The following is a 20922-nucleotide window of genomic DNA, read 5'->3' as shown; positions in this document are numbered from 1 at the left end:
GAGGTGGTTGGTTTTGTTATTTTTTTTATTGTACCAGTCAGTTTAATTCTTTTTAAGCAATTGCAGATTATGTATATATGAATTGTTCATACCTTTGCCTCTAAACAGAAGCACCTATATGGCTGCTGTTGGCATTCAAAGTATTACCAAACAATTTGACAAAAATGACAAACCAAATCACTTCTTTCGCTTCTACAGTGTGTCCCAATAAGGCATGAGGCAAATGTTTCATTCTTAAACCAGTATAGTTTAAACCAGCCGTATGACTATAAAATACATAAATATAATAAAATAACTATTTACATCCAACTAGCTTTGCAAACAATCAAAACCAGTATGTACACAGGAACCGTAGGCTTGAAGGCAGCGTCTTCATACCTTTGTCAGTGCAACTGTTGCTTTGCCACACCCATAATATACTCAACATGATATCCATGAGAACAAGCAGCCCAACCTGCCAAACTGACACAAGACTGTGAGAGTTTAAGCGAGTATAAAACTAAAAAATGACCCGCTGAGGCCGTTATGACCATAACATTTGTATCCTAAAATATGTTGACATCTGTTACAGATTACTCTACTGAAACGATAAAATCAGTCATTCGCATGCAGCAGTTTTAGTGTGGTTTTTGAAAAGCTGCTTGATCTCAGTCCAATAATTAATTATCAACGAACACAGGGGCATTATAAGCTCTATTTAACAGTTGAGGTATTCCATAATGAAAAACCAGTGAAATGATCTGCTGTACATATTCTTTAAACATGTAACTGAGGTCAGTTTGAAATATTAAACCAACAAAGCAAATTAGCAAATAGCAAAATAAAACTATTTCATATCTTTCTTGCACTAGTTTCAACTAACTGGGGATTTAAAAAAAGTTTTAGGTTCATATATTAATTCTCAATATCAAATGATGCTCAGGACAATGTAATTTTCTAAATGGCACCCATCTGTGACATATCAAATAAAATCTTTAAATATACAGTTCTGCTTGCAGTTATTCTTATGGCAAAATGTGCAGAAGATATGACAGGTGTTATAAAAGAAAAAAAATCTTGTTGCATGGCTTTGTTGTTGTGTCGTGTGAGGTCAAACTGCACGTGGGCATTGATCATATCTGGTCTGACAGAACCAGTATTACAACACGGTGTAACTAAAAGAGCTTTCAAAGTAAACATCTGTAGGAAGTGTAACAGACATCTCCAATCATTTAAGATGCTTTCAGAAGGAGCAGTGACATTCAGTCCTCTGCTTAGTATGCCTGACTCTTCACTACAGAGAGGTACAGGAAAGACTAGTGCTGTTGAATATTACATGTATGCATGTGCAAGACACTTGAGGACCAAAGTCTACAGCATTACAAAGCCAATGATTGCTATTGCCTTTCAAAAATAAATATTCTCTTCCACATAAATATTAAAAGGGGGATAAAATATGTTTCGTCAAAAAGTAAAAGCATACTGACAAATACTGAGAGAAAACATAACACTGTCCAGCAGAGGTCCGTTTTGAAGATGTGCTGCTTAACCAACTTTATAAAAATCTCACCCACAAAAAGGGAAAAATGAAACCCACATTGGTTGGGATTTAAGATGTAACCTTAAAGGACAACTCAGTCTTCATTTTGCTCATCTTCCATTGGGAAAAGACAGCTAAAGCTGAGTGACACTCCTTAGAGAACTTGTGAACCTAATTATCGAGGTACGCTGCAGTGAGCGTACTGCTGTAAAAGATGGAAATAATTGGACTAATTCTACAGAGAGACCATCCTCTCAAGCTGGTATGAGAACAAAATCTAGGCCTTAAGTGGGAAGCCACATCGAGGTTCATAGGGGAGGATGAAAACAAAGAGCTCAGGCCTCTTATTAAAATGTGCTTCAGTAGAGGAAAAGAGGCGTCTCATTGCACAGAAATGTTGGCTTTGTCCATCATTGTAACTTTTGCCTCTTAAAGGTTTCAGCCCTACAACAATAACAACAACTGCAGTGTCTTTACTTAACAAGCTTCCTGCTTTACATACCAACAAAGAAAAAAAAAAGCTGCCAAAAACCCAGTACCTTTCCATGACAGGGCCAGGTGAATGTCAGGTAACAGTACCATATAATTTTAATACAAATAGTGCTCTTTCAAATTTGAAGCAGAGTGCTCTCCAAGCCTCGCGCCCCCTCTGCAGCCGACAAAGTCCACGACAGCCACCCAACCATCGATTAGAGCCCTCTACAAATGAGAACATTTTCACAGTGGAGTAGTACGAGTGACAGTGTAAATACCTCATGAGGTATCGAACAGTTTAGTGTGCTCATGCATGCATATAACGGTATAGGCTATGTATGAGTAATTTACAGACGAAGGAGAGAATTTAACCATCACCATGATAAGTAAAGGCAACCTTTTCCTCTCTGAAGTCCTCAGTTCTGTGTGACCAGAGGAGAAATAAATTGGCACAGTGAGGAAGTAAAAAAAAATTAAAATAAAACAAACAAAAAAAAGATTTGTCACATCTTCAGTGACCATGATCTTATAAGGTCACTCCCCCTCTGCTGCTCTTGACCCCTTAATGACACACAGACAAAACTACAGCCAAGATTTTTAGCATTTTTTCCCATCTACATTTTATTCTCTCCTTCATCCTTACATTTCAGTCTATCTTATCTTCCTGTTTGCCATCTGTTCTCTGCTGATGATATGGTGATTCAGATGCACAAGCTTTGTCCGAATCCTCTCCACATGGAGTGTGAAAATCCACCTGTCCAGACCCTTTAGCTTTGGCCCTGCGTGCGTCCAGGAAGCTGACAATGAACTCTGAGTTCTGATAGATGAGCATGCCAGACAATGTCAACACCGCACCGGCACAGCTGAGGGCGGAGAGTTCACTGCCGAAAAGCAGCTGAGACAAAAGCAGGTTTCCCACCACGCTCAGGTTGCCGAGGATATGCAGAGTAACGGCCGAGGTGAGCGTGATGACGCAGCAGCTGGCCAAGTTGTACATGACTGACCCCAGACAGCTGAGCAAGATGAAGACCCACAGGTGGCGGTCGTAATGCAGCGGCGACTCCAGCAAAGCCCAGTTTTCTAAGGCCAAAGCTGCCACAGTCAAGATGCAGAAGCTAGGAATGGACATCAGGTAGAGCAGGAACACAGAGTTGATTTTCTCCTCCTGAAGTAAGATGCCTAATTAAAAAAGACATGTAGATAGCAGTTACAAACATGATTGTACTGGCAAAGACTTGAGAGATGACCTAAACAAACCTCATTTGTCCTGTAGCTACAGCATTTACTACTTAAGTGCAAAAATCTGTCACGAAAAACTGTCGTAATACATCATGAATCTGACTCAGCAGCTAGATTTCTGACCTGAAATATTTTAAGAAACATGGTGTATTTTAGTTGGCTGTTTAGGTGACATAACAGAAGGTTCCTCTGTTTTTTTGTCAAAATAACAGGAATAACTCTCTTCTGCTCACTCATTAACTGTTGTTCAAAAGTTGACAGTAAGCTTCAAGTGGGTTGATAGCAGGAAAACTGGAGGGAATTATGCAAAACACCTCTTTGAAAGATTTTGTAATAAGCCTTAATGCCTGGACATGTCGGAAGCAAAACATCCATTAAACTAATGACTGTTTTAGTAAAAGCTAAGCACACTTTAAACATTTCATTGGCATACAGTATCAAATCTGTGAGGACTGAGGCTTTGACTTTGGGCCTTTAAACAAAAAGACATGCACAGCCAAAGGGTGTCAGAGAAAAGTAAACTCATTAGGGAAACTGTTACAACAACAACAACAACAACAACAACAACAACAAAAACAACAACAGGTGAGAGAGGATGAAAATAGCTTGTTGAAACTTGAGACAACATCGTCCAGCTAGTTTGGATCCTTGGGATGGACATAATTTTTTAGTCATGATTAGCAATAAAAGTAATGTACAGCAATTTCCTTCTGTTGGCCCTTGTTTTCAAACTCTGCTCAAATTTGCAAAAGCAGGCCATAACCATAAACTTTCCTACCTGTATAATTATTTAACTTATTTATACTTAGCAGCTATAGTGGTTTATATAAGTATTACAAATGATAACCTTCTAGTCACAAGCTTGCCCCTTTAACCCTGAGGGGGCCCTCGGTACAAAGTATGTAGCATTACATTCCTCTGAGCAGAACTGAATATCTGCTTTTGTGTTATGTAAGAAATGTAAGACAGGTCCTCAAAAAAATTTCATGAACACATGACTTTCCTTTTCTTCTGACAACTACAATGTTATGGAGACTAATGACGTTAGAGAGCGTAATCCACTGCACACAGACACCAACTTTAAAGCTATTTCTGCAACAAAAGCTTCCCTGAAAGTAAAGAACATTGGATAAATAAGTACATTGGATAAATGTAATGAAGGCACTACTCAGCCCATGTAACATCAGTTCAAGAAATTAATCTGTCTCCCTACCAGGGTATGTTCACTTAAACTGTAGCCATATGTTCAATCTCAAAATGATTTTTGGTATTTAGAGTCTTTTGTGTACTATATTTCATTGGGATAAACTTCTCAGTAACAATACTGCTCTTCAGGGAATCCTGGGTACATCTAATAAAACGAACAATAAAAACAATAATTGTTAAATGACTAAAAATGAATCATTGAAATTTAAACTGTTAGGTTTTTAGGGAGCATCATGTTTTTTTTTTTTTAGACATGCTGCATTAGAGGAAACTTCCTCTGACCTTTGTAGCCACTCTGACCCGCTACTCAACAGCATCTCTGGGCGTCTCAATTTATTTTGGAGTTTCTTGAATGCAGTTTGCAGAAAAAATGGGCGGCAATTCAGAGAAACTTTAAAAATACTTAATTGAATCCACTGGCTTACAAGAGGATGGCGGAAAATTGTATATGTTACTTCCAAAAGGTTCTGCCTTTCTGAAGCTTTCAGTCCATCAGAAGCCAAGATAAACATTCAGACACAACAGATCAGCATGTCCTCACAATGCAAAGTAACCCTGCCTGCTCTAACTCATACACACATATTGATGTTTGTATTGTGTTTCCTAGGAAACCAAAAAATATGCCACTGTGACATTCCACCTTTATGTGTGGGTGTGTTACTGGACTGAGGAGTGACGCACCAAATCATTAAAAAGTTCCAGGACCACAGACTGCTGCGGTGTCCCAGGGAAAAACACTAAAATATCCTCTGATGTCAGTGGCAAGAGAGGAGATTTCCAGTTTAAAAATAAGGGTAATTAACTCAGAGGTTACTTTCTATAGATACAACAAAAATACAACAAATCCGAGATACAATTTCAACAGTCTGAGGTGACAAACAGGGCAGGAAACAAGTACTCACTCTGCTGAATGGACTTTACACCCCTCAACATGGTTGCAGCAAACACAAAGAAGCAGCCAGTTTGATCGAACTGGACCTCTCCCATGATGCTGAAGGAGGCTCCCAGACAGATGGGCATCATGGCTGTGTATTTGAGGATGTGATGCTGCTTGCCCAGGATAAGCGTGGAAATGGCCAGAGTAAAGAGTGGGGTAGTGGTATAGATCATTTGTGCAAATGACAGCTGGACATAGTTCAGACCCATGTTCCCAAAGGCGATGCTGGCACAAAATGTCAGACTCAACAGGAACACCTTATATTTTGCGCTAGGTGTCAGGTCCTGCTCTCCAGCCCCTCTGTGGCGGATCACCCGCAGTTTGATCAGCCCATAGTCCACCACTATAGCTGTCAGCATGTGCAATGCTGATAGTAGCAGAGGGTACCTGAAGTTGTAAACGGCAAATATCCATTTGTTGAGGCTGGATATGGTGGTGCCCGTCACCAGCCAAACAATGACAGCTGACAGCAGATGGAGCATCTCTGCGGGTGGCCTCCTCCTGCCTCTCTCTTGGAGAGTCGCCTCGCATTTTGAGAAGCCATCGGCGTTGATCATGTTCGTATCATTGTCCTCTCTGAAAGGAAAACACATGTTGAATCCGTACCTCTCACCTCCAAATGAAATTCATGACAAAGCCGGCGAGTTTTGGGCTGAAAATCGCGAGAGTAACATGCGACACAGCTGTTTTTCTTCTCCGTGGTGTTCGCCGGTCTTTGTTGTTCAGTAAACCTGCAATTTTCAGCACCGCCTATAGACACGTGTTTCTATTTTGCACGACTGGCTGGTTGTGTAACGTGCTCTGCGCAGGCAAACATGACATATCCAGGACCAGGAAGACCGACAGAGGAGAGGAGAGCTGTTCAGGGCGGGCTGGAAAACAGTACGCGCCTTTTCCACGACGGGGACTGAGGGGATTGGTTATTATCCCGATATGCAGCAATGGACTGACGGTGACGACTCCGTGTGATGCACCAAAAAGTCAGCAGTGTAGTAAACACCATGGGGAAACTCAGGTACTGCATGTGCCTGTAACTAAATATTATAAATCCCAGACAGCGCATAAGCAGTTCACATTTTTTCCCCTCCACACTATCTTTAAATAGCAGCTTACCTAATTGCCAGAGGAGATCTTGTGATTCCATTCCCTGCACTGGGACAGAAGGAAATCCTGACAACTCACTGTGTTGTTCGAAAACACGAAGTCGCTTGTTGCACCAAACACCGTATAGCTAGCTGGTTAGACAGCTGTTCATTCATGGTGTTGAGAACGTTTGAATTAATTAACGACACTTTTTTGACAATCGGACGGTTCAGTAACTGTTAACACAAGAGCAGGACAGTTCTTTTGTTTGACAAAATAAAAGGTAAGGTGGGTTAAGTTAGCCGACCTCTGCTGTAGACTGAGCTGTCACTTGACACTAGGCGGCTGACTGTCTCTCTGCTCTCTCGGCTTCATGCTAACGTTAGCTGGTAGGAGCACTCTGTAACTGCGAGGAGGCAGCGCCTGTTAGCTAGCGTTAGGTTGTTAGCTACAAAACAAGGCAACAGCCGTTACTCCCGGCTCGACGCGGCGTTAGCTTTCATTCGTTGCGTAGACGTTACCGACACCACGACTGCGGTCAGGTCAATCACGTTTTATCATCAATTGAGCTTCATCATTTTTACCTTGTTCTTCGACGAGTACCTTGACAACACTGGCAGCATCCCCCAAATCTCCCTCGGTCGGTCACCGAGCTTTCAGCCAAGCCTGAGCAGACGCACTTCAGTGTCATTGGCTGATCCATTTAAAGGGCAGTGCTACTCATTTATGGGCGGCTTATTCAGTACATGTTGAAAATGAATGCAACCTCTCGTCTGTGCAGGATTTGAAGTGTTGGAGCCTGGAGTTTAACATCTGCACGAGCCATCATCCTGTGACAATCGTGAATTGGGTTTCCTGTCTTCATATAACGTAGCAACGGCAGGCTTTAATTTGCAAAATGCAAACGATAACCTATAAAAGATACATGGGCTCTTTGTTCCACTTAAGTAACTACAATAAAGCAACAGTAAACAAGACTCAACTCAATTCTCAAGTTCCCCTTTTTGCAGAAAGAGGAGATGTGGTTTGTTGATCACGCTATTTAAAGGTGAACTTAATTAAAATATAGCCTACACAGTTAATGTGGTTTAGGTATGGAGGGCAGTGAGCGTGAGAGTATGATCACAAGTACATGAGGAAATACAGAGGTATTACGTTTTCTTTCCTTAAATTCACCATTGAGGAAAAGTCATTAATTAAACAACTACTGGATCTTTCTTTGAAATATCAGGAGAGGACCTGTACACTTGTAATGTAATGTAATAACTACACATTATTTAGAATCTAATTATAATATATAGTGGATGAGTTGGCATTAAATTCTAAAACCCTGTTGAAAATCTAACTGGAGTACAATCATGATTTAAAGTTTATGGAAAGTCTAGATGGAAAGTCTAGTGAGTTACCAAGCCTGTAATATATTGTAAGATGAGAAGTTACTGGTGCCTACTGGTCTGTTATTCTGCACTTCTGACAACTTCACTGCAGATATATATTGTTGGCCTCAAGGCATCATGGCAGACACTGTTTCTATGGATGTCTTCTGTGTCGTGTCTTGTGAGTTGAAAGATTTGAACAACATTGATTTGACAGTAAACAACAGCACAGTGACAGCTTTATGTTTTTATTTGAGCTCAAAAATGTAAAATTTCCGAGGCAATTGGGCACAAAAGGTGAGTTCACATCATTTTTCAGCAAGAGCCCACAAACAATTAGCTAGGTGAAGAGGCTTCTCACTACAGAAGTGCTTAAGCACTCTAAAACCATGCATAGCTATATGTTGCCATGTAAATCTTTGAGTTTATGTAGCATGTATCATTACCAGCAGGTAAACATAACATTGTGCTTTATTTGAACAACACCTTATTTGCATCATTAATATTATACAATGTGACTTATAAACTTGTATTGATAATTTCAATTCCCCAACATCACATTAACTGGTATACAATCTTGACTCCATTTAAGATTATGTATACACAAATAGAGTTTAAGTAGTGACCAGAATATGAATGTTCAAGTAATGTGAAACAATATTTCATTACAGTGATTGTAAATGAGGTGATTCTATTTCTATTATATTCTTGCTATATACAGGCCAAAACCAATCAGGCAGTCGTACATGTGCATCATGCTCTATTAAAATACACAGGAAGCTGAAAACTATAAATAAGCAGTTTATCATTGTTTATTAAGAGAATGTATATTTACTACTTATGTACATCCGTGCTTACTTGCACACAAAAACCTTAGCATGTGTATTGCTAAGCTTTTCCTTGATTGTTTTCTGGCTCTGGACTGATGTGTATAAATCAGATTTCTTTATATGACCATGAGTCAGCTAATGGGATACTGTTGCCAAAACATATTTTTTTTGCTGCATAAAACAACTTTCTGATCTTGAATTATTTTATTCTCAAGTGACTGTGCAGTTGTGTTATTGCTGACACGTCTCAATAATAAACAATTGTAAAGATAGGAACCATTCATAGCGGTCACCAGTTCTACTTGTTTTAACTAGGGGGGACAAGTTTGTTGCTACTTGCCAAGATGCTAAACCCTGATATTCTTTCTGAGTAAAATACAATAAAACTGAAATACCCTGAAGTATACATGTAAGTGTGCTCCAAAGAAAAAAAATACTCTAACAGATTGCTATAATCTGTACAGAATCTCAGAGTTGGGATGCAGTGGTTACTAGGGGCTTACTACTTCATTACATAATTAAGGCTAAAATTACCATCAAGCACCAATGTAATCTCTTGCTGAAGAAAATCCTCCAAGCTTGGCAGATTTATTCTTCAGTGGTTGAGTCTCAAGCTGTTTGAAGTGGTAGATTTATTGTTGCACTTCCATAAAGTTTAGAGACTCAATAAAGACTAATTTAAACATCCTAACTTTTAGTCCTTAATATGCATCAAGCTCCAAAAATTCTGGATCCTACATTTCCCATAATGCAACCCAAAAGGTGTCTTTACCTTGACCCACCCGGCCTGGTAAAATGTCAAATTTCACACTCCTAGTATGTGACACATGATGTCCAAGCTGAGATTACTCAAGTGATGTCGCTTTGGTACTGTGATTTTCTCAGACTCAACAAAATTCTCCAGGACCAGTAAAGACATTATACAACTATTTTCATAGGCTGTGTGGAACTCTTCATTACTAGTAAATTGGCTTTAATGTGTGTCCCTTTAATGCAACCACAAAACACAATTTTAAGATCATGTGCAGGAGTGACTTATAAAACAGCATGGTGTTTTCAGACAGTTGTCCGTCCAAAGAGAAAGACATCTACTTTGGTTTCCATGACTGAATTGCTGCTCTTTAGAGACCTGTTAGAGTGGACAATAACTATAAATCCTTCAAGATGCAGTTTGTGTAATTTTAAGAAATAGAATGGTCAAAATCCCCGGGAATCAGGGAGGATATGAAGTTCAGCAGTGAAAAAACCTTTGAGCGCAGAGGAATGCTTTATCCTGCTATGAGTCTTTCAAAGCCAGTTGTCTCTGTCAGAGCCCGCCATGAGCAGCATGTTGTTCCAGCTTTGAGGAGAACAAGACATTGAGTGCTTATACCAAATCATTCGCGGCACTCCTTGCCCCCAAGTTATTCTCACACACACCTGCTGAAAGAAGTTTTTGCTGCAGAAATGATTTCTCTGTAAAGCATATCTCAATAATTTAGCCCCCCACACACATACACACACATATGAACTATATGTTCTCTGATAAATTAGTTCCCTGTTGAAGCATACACACAGACTGAGGCCATGCATTCTGAAAACACAAGCGATAATAGAACAGAAGTGAGTAGATTAGTAACTGGAAGCAGGAGCTTGATTTGTGCTTAAAATTCTGGAAGTGAGGGCTACTCCCATTCACACACACACACACACACACACACACACACACACACACACACACACACACACACACACTCAAATAAACAACCCTAATAACCATAACCCTAACCCAAATAAACAACTGTCAATAACTCACAGAGTATCCTTACATAAGGAGGAGCCACTGCCTGATGCCATGATGTCGGGGGAAAGTTTGTCTTAGAAGATCTCGTGGGATTGGCTCCAGTCCTGTCTGTCTTTGGCTTCCCAGTAGCCGCCCCTGTAGAAGTAAGTGCTTTCTCCTGTTGTATCATCTGTCCTCTTCTCAAACCACAGTGGCTGATAACCCTCGATATCTTGACCTACTGGCACAGAATCACGTTTCTTAAGACAACTGCTTGAATATGGACTATTTTCCAGAATATCACAAAGTTATACTTTCTCCATGCTCTCTAAATATTGCACCCTTCATGAGGAATGTAACAGAACTCTGTCTGGAAAAAGACGATTTAATATTGTGTATGTTCCACTTTTTGATTTTTACTTCAAGAATAAGGAACAAAATGAAGCACGGAGAACGACAGCCTCTGGTTTTGATTCAAATAGTATGTTATACTGTAACATTTGTAACATTTGGAAGTGTAGTTTTTGCTGTTGCCCATGGACAGACACACAAACTCCACCCACAATATTCTGTATCTAGATTCATGAACCCATAATCTGTATTACTATTAGTGAGAGTAATGTGAAAGCTATGTATGTGCTATGTTCTATCATCTTTCTTGTTCATGTTGGTTTCTTTGTCCTCACCCTCCTCCAAAGCCTGATTTGCTTGCGCCTCCTTTCTTTTCCTCTCCAGCCTCTGACGTTCCTCCAGTCGCTGCTTCTGGCCGTTCGCTTCATCCCAAAGACCTGCCTCCATTAGCCGCTGGTCTGGCCGCAGACGACTGTCGGTGGGCGCAACACCCTCTTCTGGTTCATTCAGAGTCAAAGCCAGGGAGGAGAAAAAGTGCATGTTCTCTGCATTATCTCTGGAGAGTGAAAGATAGAAGAGGCAACACATTAAGACAAAAGGTCAGATAGAGGGAAGAGAGAAACAGGAGAGGACAGATCACAAAAGGGAGGGGCAAGTTGAAATGCCACTTTCAATCATCAAGATGTGGTAGAAATGTTTTAGATAAAGTAAACATACGGGAGAGGATATTTCTTCCACAAGAGTTTTGGCTGAAGAGTCTGATAAACTGTCTTTTGTTTGCCTTCAGAACCTCCACATCCTTGGCTGCTGTCCACTATTTTGGCACTCTCCATCCTGTCATCCCAGGTTCCTGACAGGATGTAATGGGCTGTGCCCTCTCTGTCCTCTACCACTCCTGTCACCTGGAGACATCAGAGAAAATGACACGCAGGAAGAGATCAGTTACATGCATGTTCTGACCACTAGGTACTGACATATTCCCAGCTGGGTACTACCTTTCTTAGTTTTTTTATCTCTAATTTGGACAACTCTTTCAGATTTTGGGTGTGTTTGAATCATTTAACAATTTTGCACTTTGGACTAGATGTTGATATTATGACACAAACATTTTCCAGTAATAAGATACCTCTTGAAGGTGATCTACAGTGGCAAGCACTAAGGATAGAGGATACATGATGTGTTAAACATATTAGGCAAGAGAGATGCTTGATCTGCTAAAACAGTTTTGTAGAGTTTTGACTCAGGCTTGTGTAGCTATAGACATCCACCTTCTGGCAAGTGTAAAACTGTAAATGCAGTGAAATCTGAATGAGAACAACCAACAAAGAAGCTAGCTGTCTGTTAGAGAATGAAAAAATAAAACGCACATACCTTACGTGGGACATCTCTGGAGAAATAGCTGTAGGGGGAGAATTTGAGACGGCAGGTGTCCTTGGTGGTGTTGTTTACAATGTCAATATCCCCAGACTGCCAACAGCAACAGACAGGAAGACAGCATGAAAACCAGATGTGACTTAAAAGTGTATTATGATCCAAATGACGTTCTTCTGTAACGCAATCCACACACACACACACACACACACACTTGCTCATTGATGACAAGCATATTACATCTCTGAACAATAATTTCCTTTCTGCAACCTAACTCAGCTTCTTTTGGAGTAAACTGTTTTTTAGAAGGTCTCTATTTTAAGTTATTTTCACTGTTTTACTTGTCTAAAAATATGCACAAACACACGAACAAAGTCAGAAACTGTTTGTGTTTTTGACAATTAAAGGAGGGAAACACTTGAGAGGAACGCACCTGATCAATCCAAAGTTTTCCTACAATAATGTTGTGTACCGTTGATGTCACTTTGCTCCACACATAGTGGTTTCCACTCGAGTGGAACTGCAGGTGAATGTTTCCTACAGGGAAGAAAACAATGCATGTGACATTATAGTTTTATAATTACTTGAATATAACTAATTATTCATATTCTAACACATATTCTGTGTGTATTTAGATACCAGCTGTGGTGGTATACTGTATAATATACTGTATACTGAACTGCAACATGAACTACATCAAGGAAAATATCTGATTGTTTTCAGTGCTTACCCAATGGCACAACAGAAATATATTTCCCACGAAACTTGCTATCAATAGTGATATGCTGCCACAGGGTCCATCCTCGCTGTGACGTTACATGGTGGGCAGCAGCTGGTGGGTGATGACTGACCTGAGAGTGAATGGTATTGGCTGGTGTCAGCAGAGGCAATATAGGCGTCCTACAGTGTATAAATTTATTGTTCTTCACTAAAGTGTGCAAAATGTGTGTGTAAGGATATGTGCATGTGAATACAGTGAGTATGATGTATGTTTTTGTCTCACCTGCTCAGAGATTGAGCGATAACCATACTCGTCCAGTCGGTCCAGCTCATAAGTCTCCCCCAGCAGAGGGTTGAAGGGCTTGGCTGTACGATGGACCGTGGTGGAATACGAGGAGACAGAAAAAGCAGCCACAAGGCACATCTGCTCCAGGGACGAGTCACAGCGAGCTGCCCGGTCCAGAAGCTCGCTGTACTCCAGATCCTCAGTCAGACGCTGCAGCATCGACAACGGCTCATTGAAGTTTACCTGAGACCACACACAGACACGAAAGGCTTCTTGTAAGTGGTCCAGATAGTTCCACATGTAGAATTTACTCAAATCCACATGTAATAAAAGCTATTATGTTTTGGATTTACAGGCATGGGTATCTTGGACAGGTCTTTGCCAATACAGTTCTTCATGATACTCCACAAATTAAGGGAGTAATTTGGTTTGTCAGGAATACGGCTGCGTCTTGTTCTTCGTAGCTGCATGTGGTTTGTGCCTGAGGTATCCTGAAAAAAAGACAAAACACAAAGCTTTAGTTTATGTACTAACTGAAACACACAAAGAAAATGACAGAAAGGCGAGAGTGAAGTAAAATTTTGTGTGTACAGGACAACTGGGAAAAAAGTTACCCTTATTTTATAAATCAGTATACTTGGGACCTACATTCTCATTGTGAGTCCAGTCATTGGGCATTCCACCACTCATCATACTCAGATTACTCCCTGAGCGCCTAAGAGAAAGCAGCATATTTGAAATACAGTTCAAAGTAGTACTTCTGCAGATTGATCTACTGTAGAACACGACCCTGAGATTATTATGCATAGACATGATGTCTCACTTGTGCTGTACGTTGCCACTAGCTGTCACAGTTATGAATGCAGGGGAGTCCTCCATGGCATCAAAGAACTCTGCGTCATCATTCTCATCACTCGCCTCCCCCCCCTGAGACCGCTCCACACCTACAGCAGCAAACAAGGGACAAAGGGACGAGTTAGCTCTTATACATCTATAAATACACAGTATGTGCATCATACATAATGTAGTGCCTCTGTACAAGGGGTGGCCAAATGACAGAGGCACCTTATCATAATACACAATGGTTAAGAAAATTTAGAATCTGACAGAATAACCCTGCAACATTTTTTTGAGACTTGATTCAACTTAATTAACATTCCTTCAATGTTTGAATGTGATGTGGATGTGAATGTGAACAGCAGTTCAAGCAGTAAATATTTAGCCTATTTATAGCTCTGTAGTGTTTACTATGTAAGTAGCTTTATGTTTCTATGGAATGTCACTGGCAACTTAATATACAGATCACTTGTGTATTAGTCTGTTATGGTAATTTACAGAACTGCCTTCAGCCTTCTGCTTTCAGTGTATAAGTTGCAAATATTGCAAAATTATATAATGTTGCACGTATAGTCTAGAAAATTATGAGAATATATGTCAAATAGAAAAAAACTGTGCTGACAAAGAGCAAAAGTGGTCACAAGAAGATCCTCACCAACACTGATTTGAAGACACATAATAAGACATTCTCTTCACACACTACAAACTATAGCCTCAAAGTGTGTGTTGCGTGTTAATTTAGCTGACCTGACAATCTCAATAAAATACTAATCTAAGCTAAGGTGTTTCATTTATTTTGCCTTCCCATGTAGATAAATGCACTAAAAATTGAGATGTGATACGATGAGACTGAAAGAGATGCATTCCGGTGACAGAAATGCATCACTACTACTGGCCAGAAGAGGGCCATATCCTTATTCTGTGAGACTATGCTTTGCCTTTAACACTACACAGAAGAGGATGTCTGGAGCGTCTAGGAGACAGAGTGTGATGTGTCTCACCTGTATATGAGGTGGGGTTCTCCCGCCAGGCTCTCTCTAAGCTGTTGTGCTGTTTGGCTAACTGTTCGATGGTCTCCTCCAGATGGTGACGCTGCTCTCTCTCATACTGCAGAGCCTTTTGCCACTTTCGGCTGTGAGATTCTGCTACGTCCAGAAAGTCACGACAAGCCTGAGGTGTGAACACAACAAACATGAAAAGATGCTGCAAGCAGAGCCCTCATCCTGCATCCCCTCATTAAAATAGACTTTTGCAACTGATCAGTCTCCAATTTAGAGTGGCTTTATACTGGCTGAGGCTTGCACAGTGTGAACTCACATTGATCATAGCATTGGAGGTGATGCGGAACAGGGTGGCTCGCTCATTAACAGCTTTCACTTTGTCTGTGCTGTCAGCGGATCCACGCAGTTCCTCAAGTTCGCTGAGGGAACGCTGGAGAGCGGCGCCGTGCTTTCCTATCAGCTCATTACAGGTGCTCAGGTCATCTAGCTTGCTGGCCAGAGTCTTGAGCACCCCTTGGGTTAGGGCACGGTCCTCCTGAGGTACAGGGCCTTCATCTCCTGAGTCATCTTCACACAAAGAAAGGAAAAGGTTATTATGATATTTGAATAATTTGGACATTTATGGTAGTGAAGTTATATACTGTAGTGAGCAGTACACAGGAAATGAATCGCTCATCAGACAAAGTGAGAAAGATATTTTAAATACTGTAAATTTAGATTGAGATGAGTTCAGAGAGTGTTAGTGGCGAACGGATGGAGGAAGATAATAACACTTCACTCCCAGATCCTGCACACCCCTTCCTCTACAAGATTGGAAAGCTGTGAATGAACACTGTTGCCGTGGAAACGTAGTCCTGTGCAATCAGGAGGCTAGGCTATTTTTAGCAGAAGAGGGCGCAAAAAAAAAAGATGACGCACTACCGTTTTCCTCCTCTCTTTCTCTCTCTACCCCTCATTGGCATGGGCTGAGCCATCAGTCTCAGGGAAACTGGGTTTCTAACCAGACACCATAACATAAAAATGATTCTTAAAGATCTTGAACATTAAATCTAGTTTAGTAAATAAAAAAAAAATCTAAAGTTAATATTTCCCTTAAATTTCACCCCGTTGGACTTTGACACTATAAGCCAAAGTTAGACAAAACATTTTTTGTGTTCCTGTTCCACTGCAAGATTAAAGCTAAATCACTAAAAGTGAAATTTTGAAATAAAAATTGCTTTCACCTTGGCATCACATGGAAACTGCAGCTATTTTGTGTATACATCGATACACATTCTCTTGTAACTCAGCCTCACAGCTTTGGTACTAAACCTTGACCAGACTTTTAAATCAATTGTGAGGCTTAAAATAGTGCTTGTCTGCATAATATGTATTTGCAATAATAGACCTGCCAAAGGGCTAGAGAGGTTAATAGAGCAAATTGCGCTCTATTAAAGCCTTAGTGAAAAAAAGTCACCTAAGTCTTTTATTCACCTAAAAAAGCTTTATTTACATTAGTAAAACACAAATAATCCATCTTTAAAATGCAAATAACTGCCTCCACCATATGTAATGGAACTTTTCTAGGTCAGAACCTTTATTCTCTGCTAAAAGAAACAGATTGTGTTTGTACTCTGCAAACTCCTGAGCATGTTTCCTGAATCTAGGCCAGTGTCTATATTGCCTGTGAGTACAAAAGCAAGGAGACCAACTACTACATGCTATTAGAGGGGAAAAGGAATAAAAACAATCAGGGCAAACTGGATTAACAATGTCTCAAGAGTAGAAGATTAAAAATAAGAGGGTGAAAAATCCTTCTGGCTTCTGTAATGGTTTCATGACCCATATGCAGTAGAGAGACAAAGGATCTCACTTGACTTACTGCTAACGGTGCTAATGATGTTAAGACACTAGATAATGAATTTGAGATGTGGGTCCATTTGCCACCCAACATGTTTTATGGATGTGCAACTCTCCCTTCAGCCATAATACATCTTCACAGAATAATAATTTACATGTAGCAGGAAGGCACACTGGTGAGGTCTGTGTACTACTGAGTTATTTTTTTTCACACAGGACTCTAGAGCGTCTGAGACAAATTGGTGACTCATCGTTGAATCATGAAAACACACCTACAGGTGATAGAGGGAGCGCCAATATGGACACAGTGTAGGAAGAGAGACTTGGAGTTGAAAATCAGGGGATACACTGCAAGCTTTTGCAACACAGATGCAGCAATCAAAGACTAACATTACCATGCTGAAAGCTTGCTGTACTGTTTATTGTCTCATCCTTGTAAACATTTCATTGGATAATGTTTGTTAGAGAGGTTAGAATTTTATCACAATGTACCTTTTGCATATCATTATTCTGGAAAATGGAAAGCATGTAGTGGTCATATGATACCTATTACAGCATAGGTGCCTGATGACTTCTGCAACATCTATTTAATTATTGCTGTTCTAATCCACTTTCAGCCAATTCATTTGACCTGCTATTATTGTCACTAAACCCATAATCAAAGGCTCATGCAATAATAATCTGTAATCACATCACACACACACACACACACACACACACACACACACACACACACACACACACACACACACACCTCACCAAAGGATTAATGTCTGTGCTTGCACATGCATAAAAACACATTAGTTATTCTGTTTAAAATTGTGTGAAATAGTCAGCATTACCGATATTTTTTTCAAGAATAAGACATTAGATTAGTAGGATATTAACATGCACAGCCTTGGTATGATATAAAATCTATGATTACAATAATAAATGGCAAAAAAATATAGCCCAAACACACAGTGACAGCATTGTAAACACAATTTCTGAACTGTAGGAAACCTCCGAAAGAGGATAAAATCTTCCAAATGGGCTCGGCTCTGTAAATTCTGTTTGGTATTTTGGCAGTAATCACTACCAGTCCATTGCTATACAATGGCATACACAGCATAAACACCTCACACATCAGTCATGATCTCCATACGCTAATACAGCCAGAAGAACAGAAAACAATGATTTGCATCTTGCATGTGCAAACCTTTTACTCATCATTAAAAGGTGCTTTCATGCACACGCATCTTAGAAATGATTCTTGTAGCAGAGAGTAAAGTAGGATTTAAATCGGTCGCAAACAAATACGAGGAAACATGACACATTTGACTGAGACTGATTGTTAACTATTGTTCTGCTGTTCTGCAGTGACTTTATGGTGCCATTTTTGTTAACTTTCCAGCAAATTCTGTACAAGGAAAATCCAATCAATGTATTTACACAGACAATTGCACAGAATACAGTATTAGCTTACTGCAAAACTTAGAGAACTCCACAAACATACACACACTGCACACAATTACAAACAAATAAACATGCAAGCAAGCATGAAAGCAGACGAACAGCTTTTATCAAATATCTAATTTTGTTGTTAGTAAAATAACAAGCGTGTTACTTACAAGGTGACACTCATAGAAAAGGCAGCACTCATGTCTCCCTATTGTCCACAGAGTGTATGGTGAAAAATATTTTCAATGAAAATCCTCACACCCTCCTGCTCTCTTTCTTTTTTTTCTTACCCCTCCTGCTACCAGAACGGAAGGAGGAGTCTACAGGAAGGTCATTTCATTCAGCTCTCACTGTCGTCATACTGAAGGAGACAGGGAGGGAGAAAGGAGACAGAGTAGGAGGGTGGAGGTAGCTGCATGTGTGTTTGTGCACATTTGTGCAAAAGAGAGGGACAGAAAGAGAGAGAGGAAAAACCTCACTGTGCATCTTTGTTCCTGGTTCTTTAAAACGTCCACAAAGAGGCTAGACAGCAGCAAACAGAAAATGTCTCCCAGAGTCATAGAAGACAAAACATATTATATTATATTATATTATATTATATTATATTATATTATATTATATTATGTTATATTATATTATATTATATTATATTATACGGTCCAGTGGTAAAATATGAATAGTGTAAAAATGAAAGCTGAACGAATAAGTCATTTAATATGACATGATTTAATGTAGATTTTGCATTAAATAACACACGTAGACCATTTCATCAAAACATATTAAACACTGCCCTCATGTGGCCTGTCATTGACATAACACTAAAGGCTATACAGCAATAATAATGTATTTAGGTAAGTGGGTCTTGGTTGCAGGAGCCTGCATTCAGGTTGCAGCTAAAATTAGTTTGTCTACCCCAATCTTTCTCAGGTGAAACATGTTGTTCCATTTAAGTAGATATTCTGGGACATTTCTTGAAGGGAACAACAAATTTGAATACATTGCTCCAAAAGAATTTCTTCTTTGCGGGGCTAAAAATCAACCAAGATTAAATGTATGAACACAAACATATCGTACTGGTTGAAACATACGAGTCACACTGAATATAAACTGCCCATCTCACCTGAGTGATGCATCAGGAGAGTGGCATTGGCCTTGGCTTGCTGCAGAGCTGACACCCAGCGCTGACACTCCCCCTCAGAGGTGGCTTTCAGGTGGTAGCTTCGGCCGCCGCTGGTTAACACCAAGTGGCAGGTGTCACCCACCTCAATGTGTGCTGTTGCTAAGGGAATGGTGCCCCTGCAAGTGTGCGCCATCTCTGCCTGAGTCCTGAGGGAAAACAGCATAAAGTTGTTAATGTCAGTTTATGACAGCAGACGAAAAAGATGAACACTCCAGCCCCTCTGCTCAGGTCCATGTTATGTGCTCCATTTAAGAAATGGGGCAGCTCTGTTTCTGAATTATTTCAAAGTAGTTTACAGTTAAAATAGCATCCCAATAAGTCTGTCAGACAATCAAGCCTCAATGAGAAAGCTTTTCTCCAGAGACAAGCGTTGTAGCTTCTGACACATTTTATCACATTTAAAATGGGTAGTAATGTACAGAACAAATGTTTCAGAACAAAAATTTCAGAAATTTTTGTTTAATTTTACCCGTTTTCTAATTTTGTTATAATTTTGTATTTCATGTCATAATGTTAACCCATCTGTAACTTTACCTAGTTATCTTTTAACAATTTAGGTAGAGGAACAGGCTTTTTTCATTGTTATAGAGTTTTGTTACATACATAGCTAACTCCAGTTCAACTTGTTAGCTACCCCACATTTAATCATGTAGCTTATTATATTCTTCTGTGAAATCATTACGAAATATGTCAAAAATATTGTAGGACACAGGATGTAGCTGTAAAGTATTATTATTAATAGAAATTATAATTCGTCATTTTTCATCTCTATGACTCAAGTGGTTTTTGTTGTTGCTTAACTTGCGTCATTCAGGGCACTCCCTCTTCGGGCCGGATGACTGATCAGAAAAAAAAGTTTAATTTAACATTAAAAAATACATATTTTTCACCAGACCACCTCTGTCACCATGCATGTAATTAATTTGTTCATAAAATTTTGATTTTATGCGAATGAATAGCTGCAAATTGGGCCAGGGCGAGCACTAACGGTCGCTGTACCCGTTAGTTACCGTTACCTGTAGTAGGACAGCAGGCCGTTACTGAGGACGAACCATCGCCGCTGGTAGCCCTTCAAGTAGTTGGTCCATTTAAAGAGCCAGCCTTTGCAGGTATCCAAACACGGCAGGTGGAGCCCCGGGAGAGTCGGGGAGGGTAAACTCTTCACCAGCTCGTTCATTTGCTCCCCTCGGCCGTTAACGTTACTGCAGCGGGGATGGATCAGGAGTCGGTGCAGTTTGAGTGGAGTTGCCCCTGCCTGTCAACAGCTGTACCGTTAGCTAGCTAGAGTAAGCCAGCTGCACTGTAGCCTATCCTGAGCTAAAGCTCCCGTTAGCTTGCAGCTGAGGTTTTGCCAGTGTCCCCCTTTACCCTGAGATATAGTTTTAAAAATATCTATCGCTTCTGTTCCTGATAGGATAAGAAAACAAACAACATACATGAAACTATTCAGCGGCTGAGCCCGCACGTTGAC

General features: G+C 40.1%; 2 protein-coding genes across 4 annotated transcripts; both read right to left on the bottom strand.

The window, feature by feature from the left end:
- Positions 1-7: 7 nt before the first annotated feature.
- slc35e4 (solute carrier family 35 member E4) lies at positions 8-7193 on the bottom strand. 2 transcript variants are annotated; one of them, XM_023406479.2, is made up of 3 exons: positions 7043-7193; positions 5341-5951; positions 8-3172 (listed from the first exon to the last, which is right to left on the bottom strand). In XM_023406479.2, exons 1-3 carry the CDS (start codon positions 7159-7161, stop codon positions 2640-2642), a joined length of 1263 nt encoding a protein of 420 aa, XP_023262247.2. In that variant the 5' UTR covers positions 7162-7193; the 3' UTR covers positions 8-2639. The 2 variants fall into 2 exon arrangements, with proteins under 2 accessions (XP_023262247.2, XP_023262248.1); XM_023406480.2 differs by lacking the exon at positions 7043-7193 and adding an exon at positions 6489-7004.
- An 873-nt stretch (positions 7194-8066) lies between these two features.
- Positions 8067-20922, bottom strand: osbp2a (oxysterol binding protein 2a). Of its 2 annotated transcripts, none has more exons than XM_023406503.2 (14): positions 20468-20922; positions 19392-19597; positions 15309-15559; positions 14993-15161; positions 13978-14098; positions 13803-13869; positions 13508-13645; positions 13152-13397; positions 12879-12999; positions 12582-12685; positions 12149-12244; positions 11495-11679; positions 11113-11333; positions 8067-10667 (listed from the first exon to the last, which is right to left on the bottom strand). In XM_023406503.2, the coding sequence occupies exons 1-14, from the start codon at positions 20626-20628 to the stop codon at positions 10522-10524; spliced, it is 2232 nt and encodes a 743-aa protein (XP_023262271.1). In that variant the 5' UTR covers positions 20629-20922; the 3' UTR covers positions 8067-10521. The 2 variants fall into 2 exon arrangements, with proteins under 2 accessions (XP_023262271.1, XP_023262272.1); XM_023406504.2 differs by having other exon boundaries at positions 8067-10664; positions 20468-20915.

This window comes from Seriola lalandi, unplaced genomic scaffold (assembly GCF_002814215.2).
Source record: "Seriola lalandi dorsalis isolate HSWRI2012SDOR001 ecotype SW California unplaced genomic scaffold, Sedor1 jcf7180002054309, whole genome shotgun sequence".
Taxonomy (NCBI): domain Eukaryota; kingdom Metazoa; phylum Chordata; class Actinopteri; order Carangiformes; family Carangidae; genus Seriola; species Seriola lalandi.
Note: the sequence above shows the minus strand (reverse complement) of the source record. Positions and strands in the feature narration are given on the sequence as shown.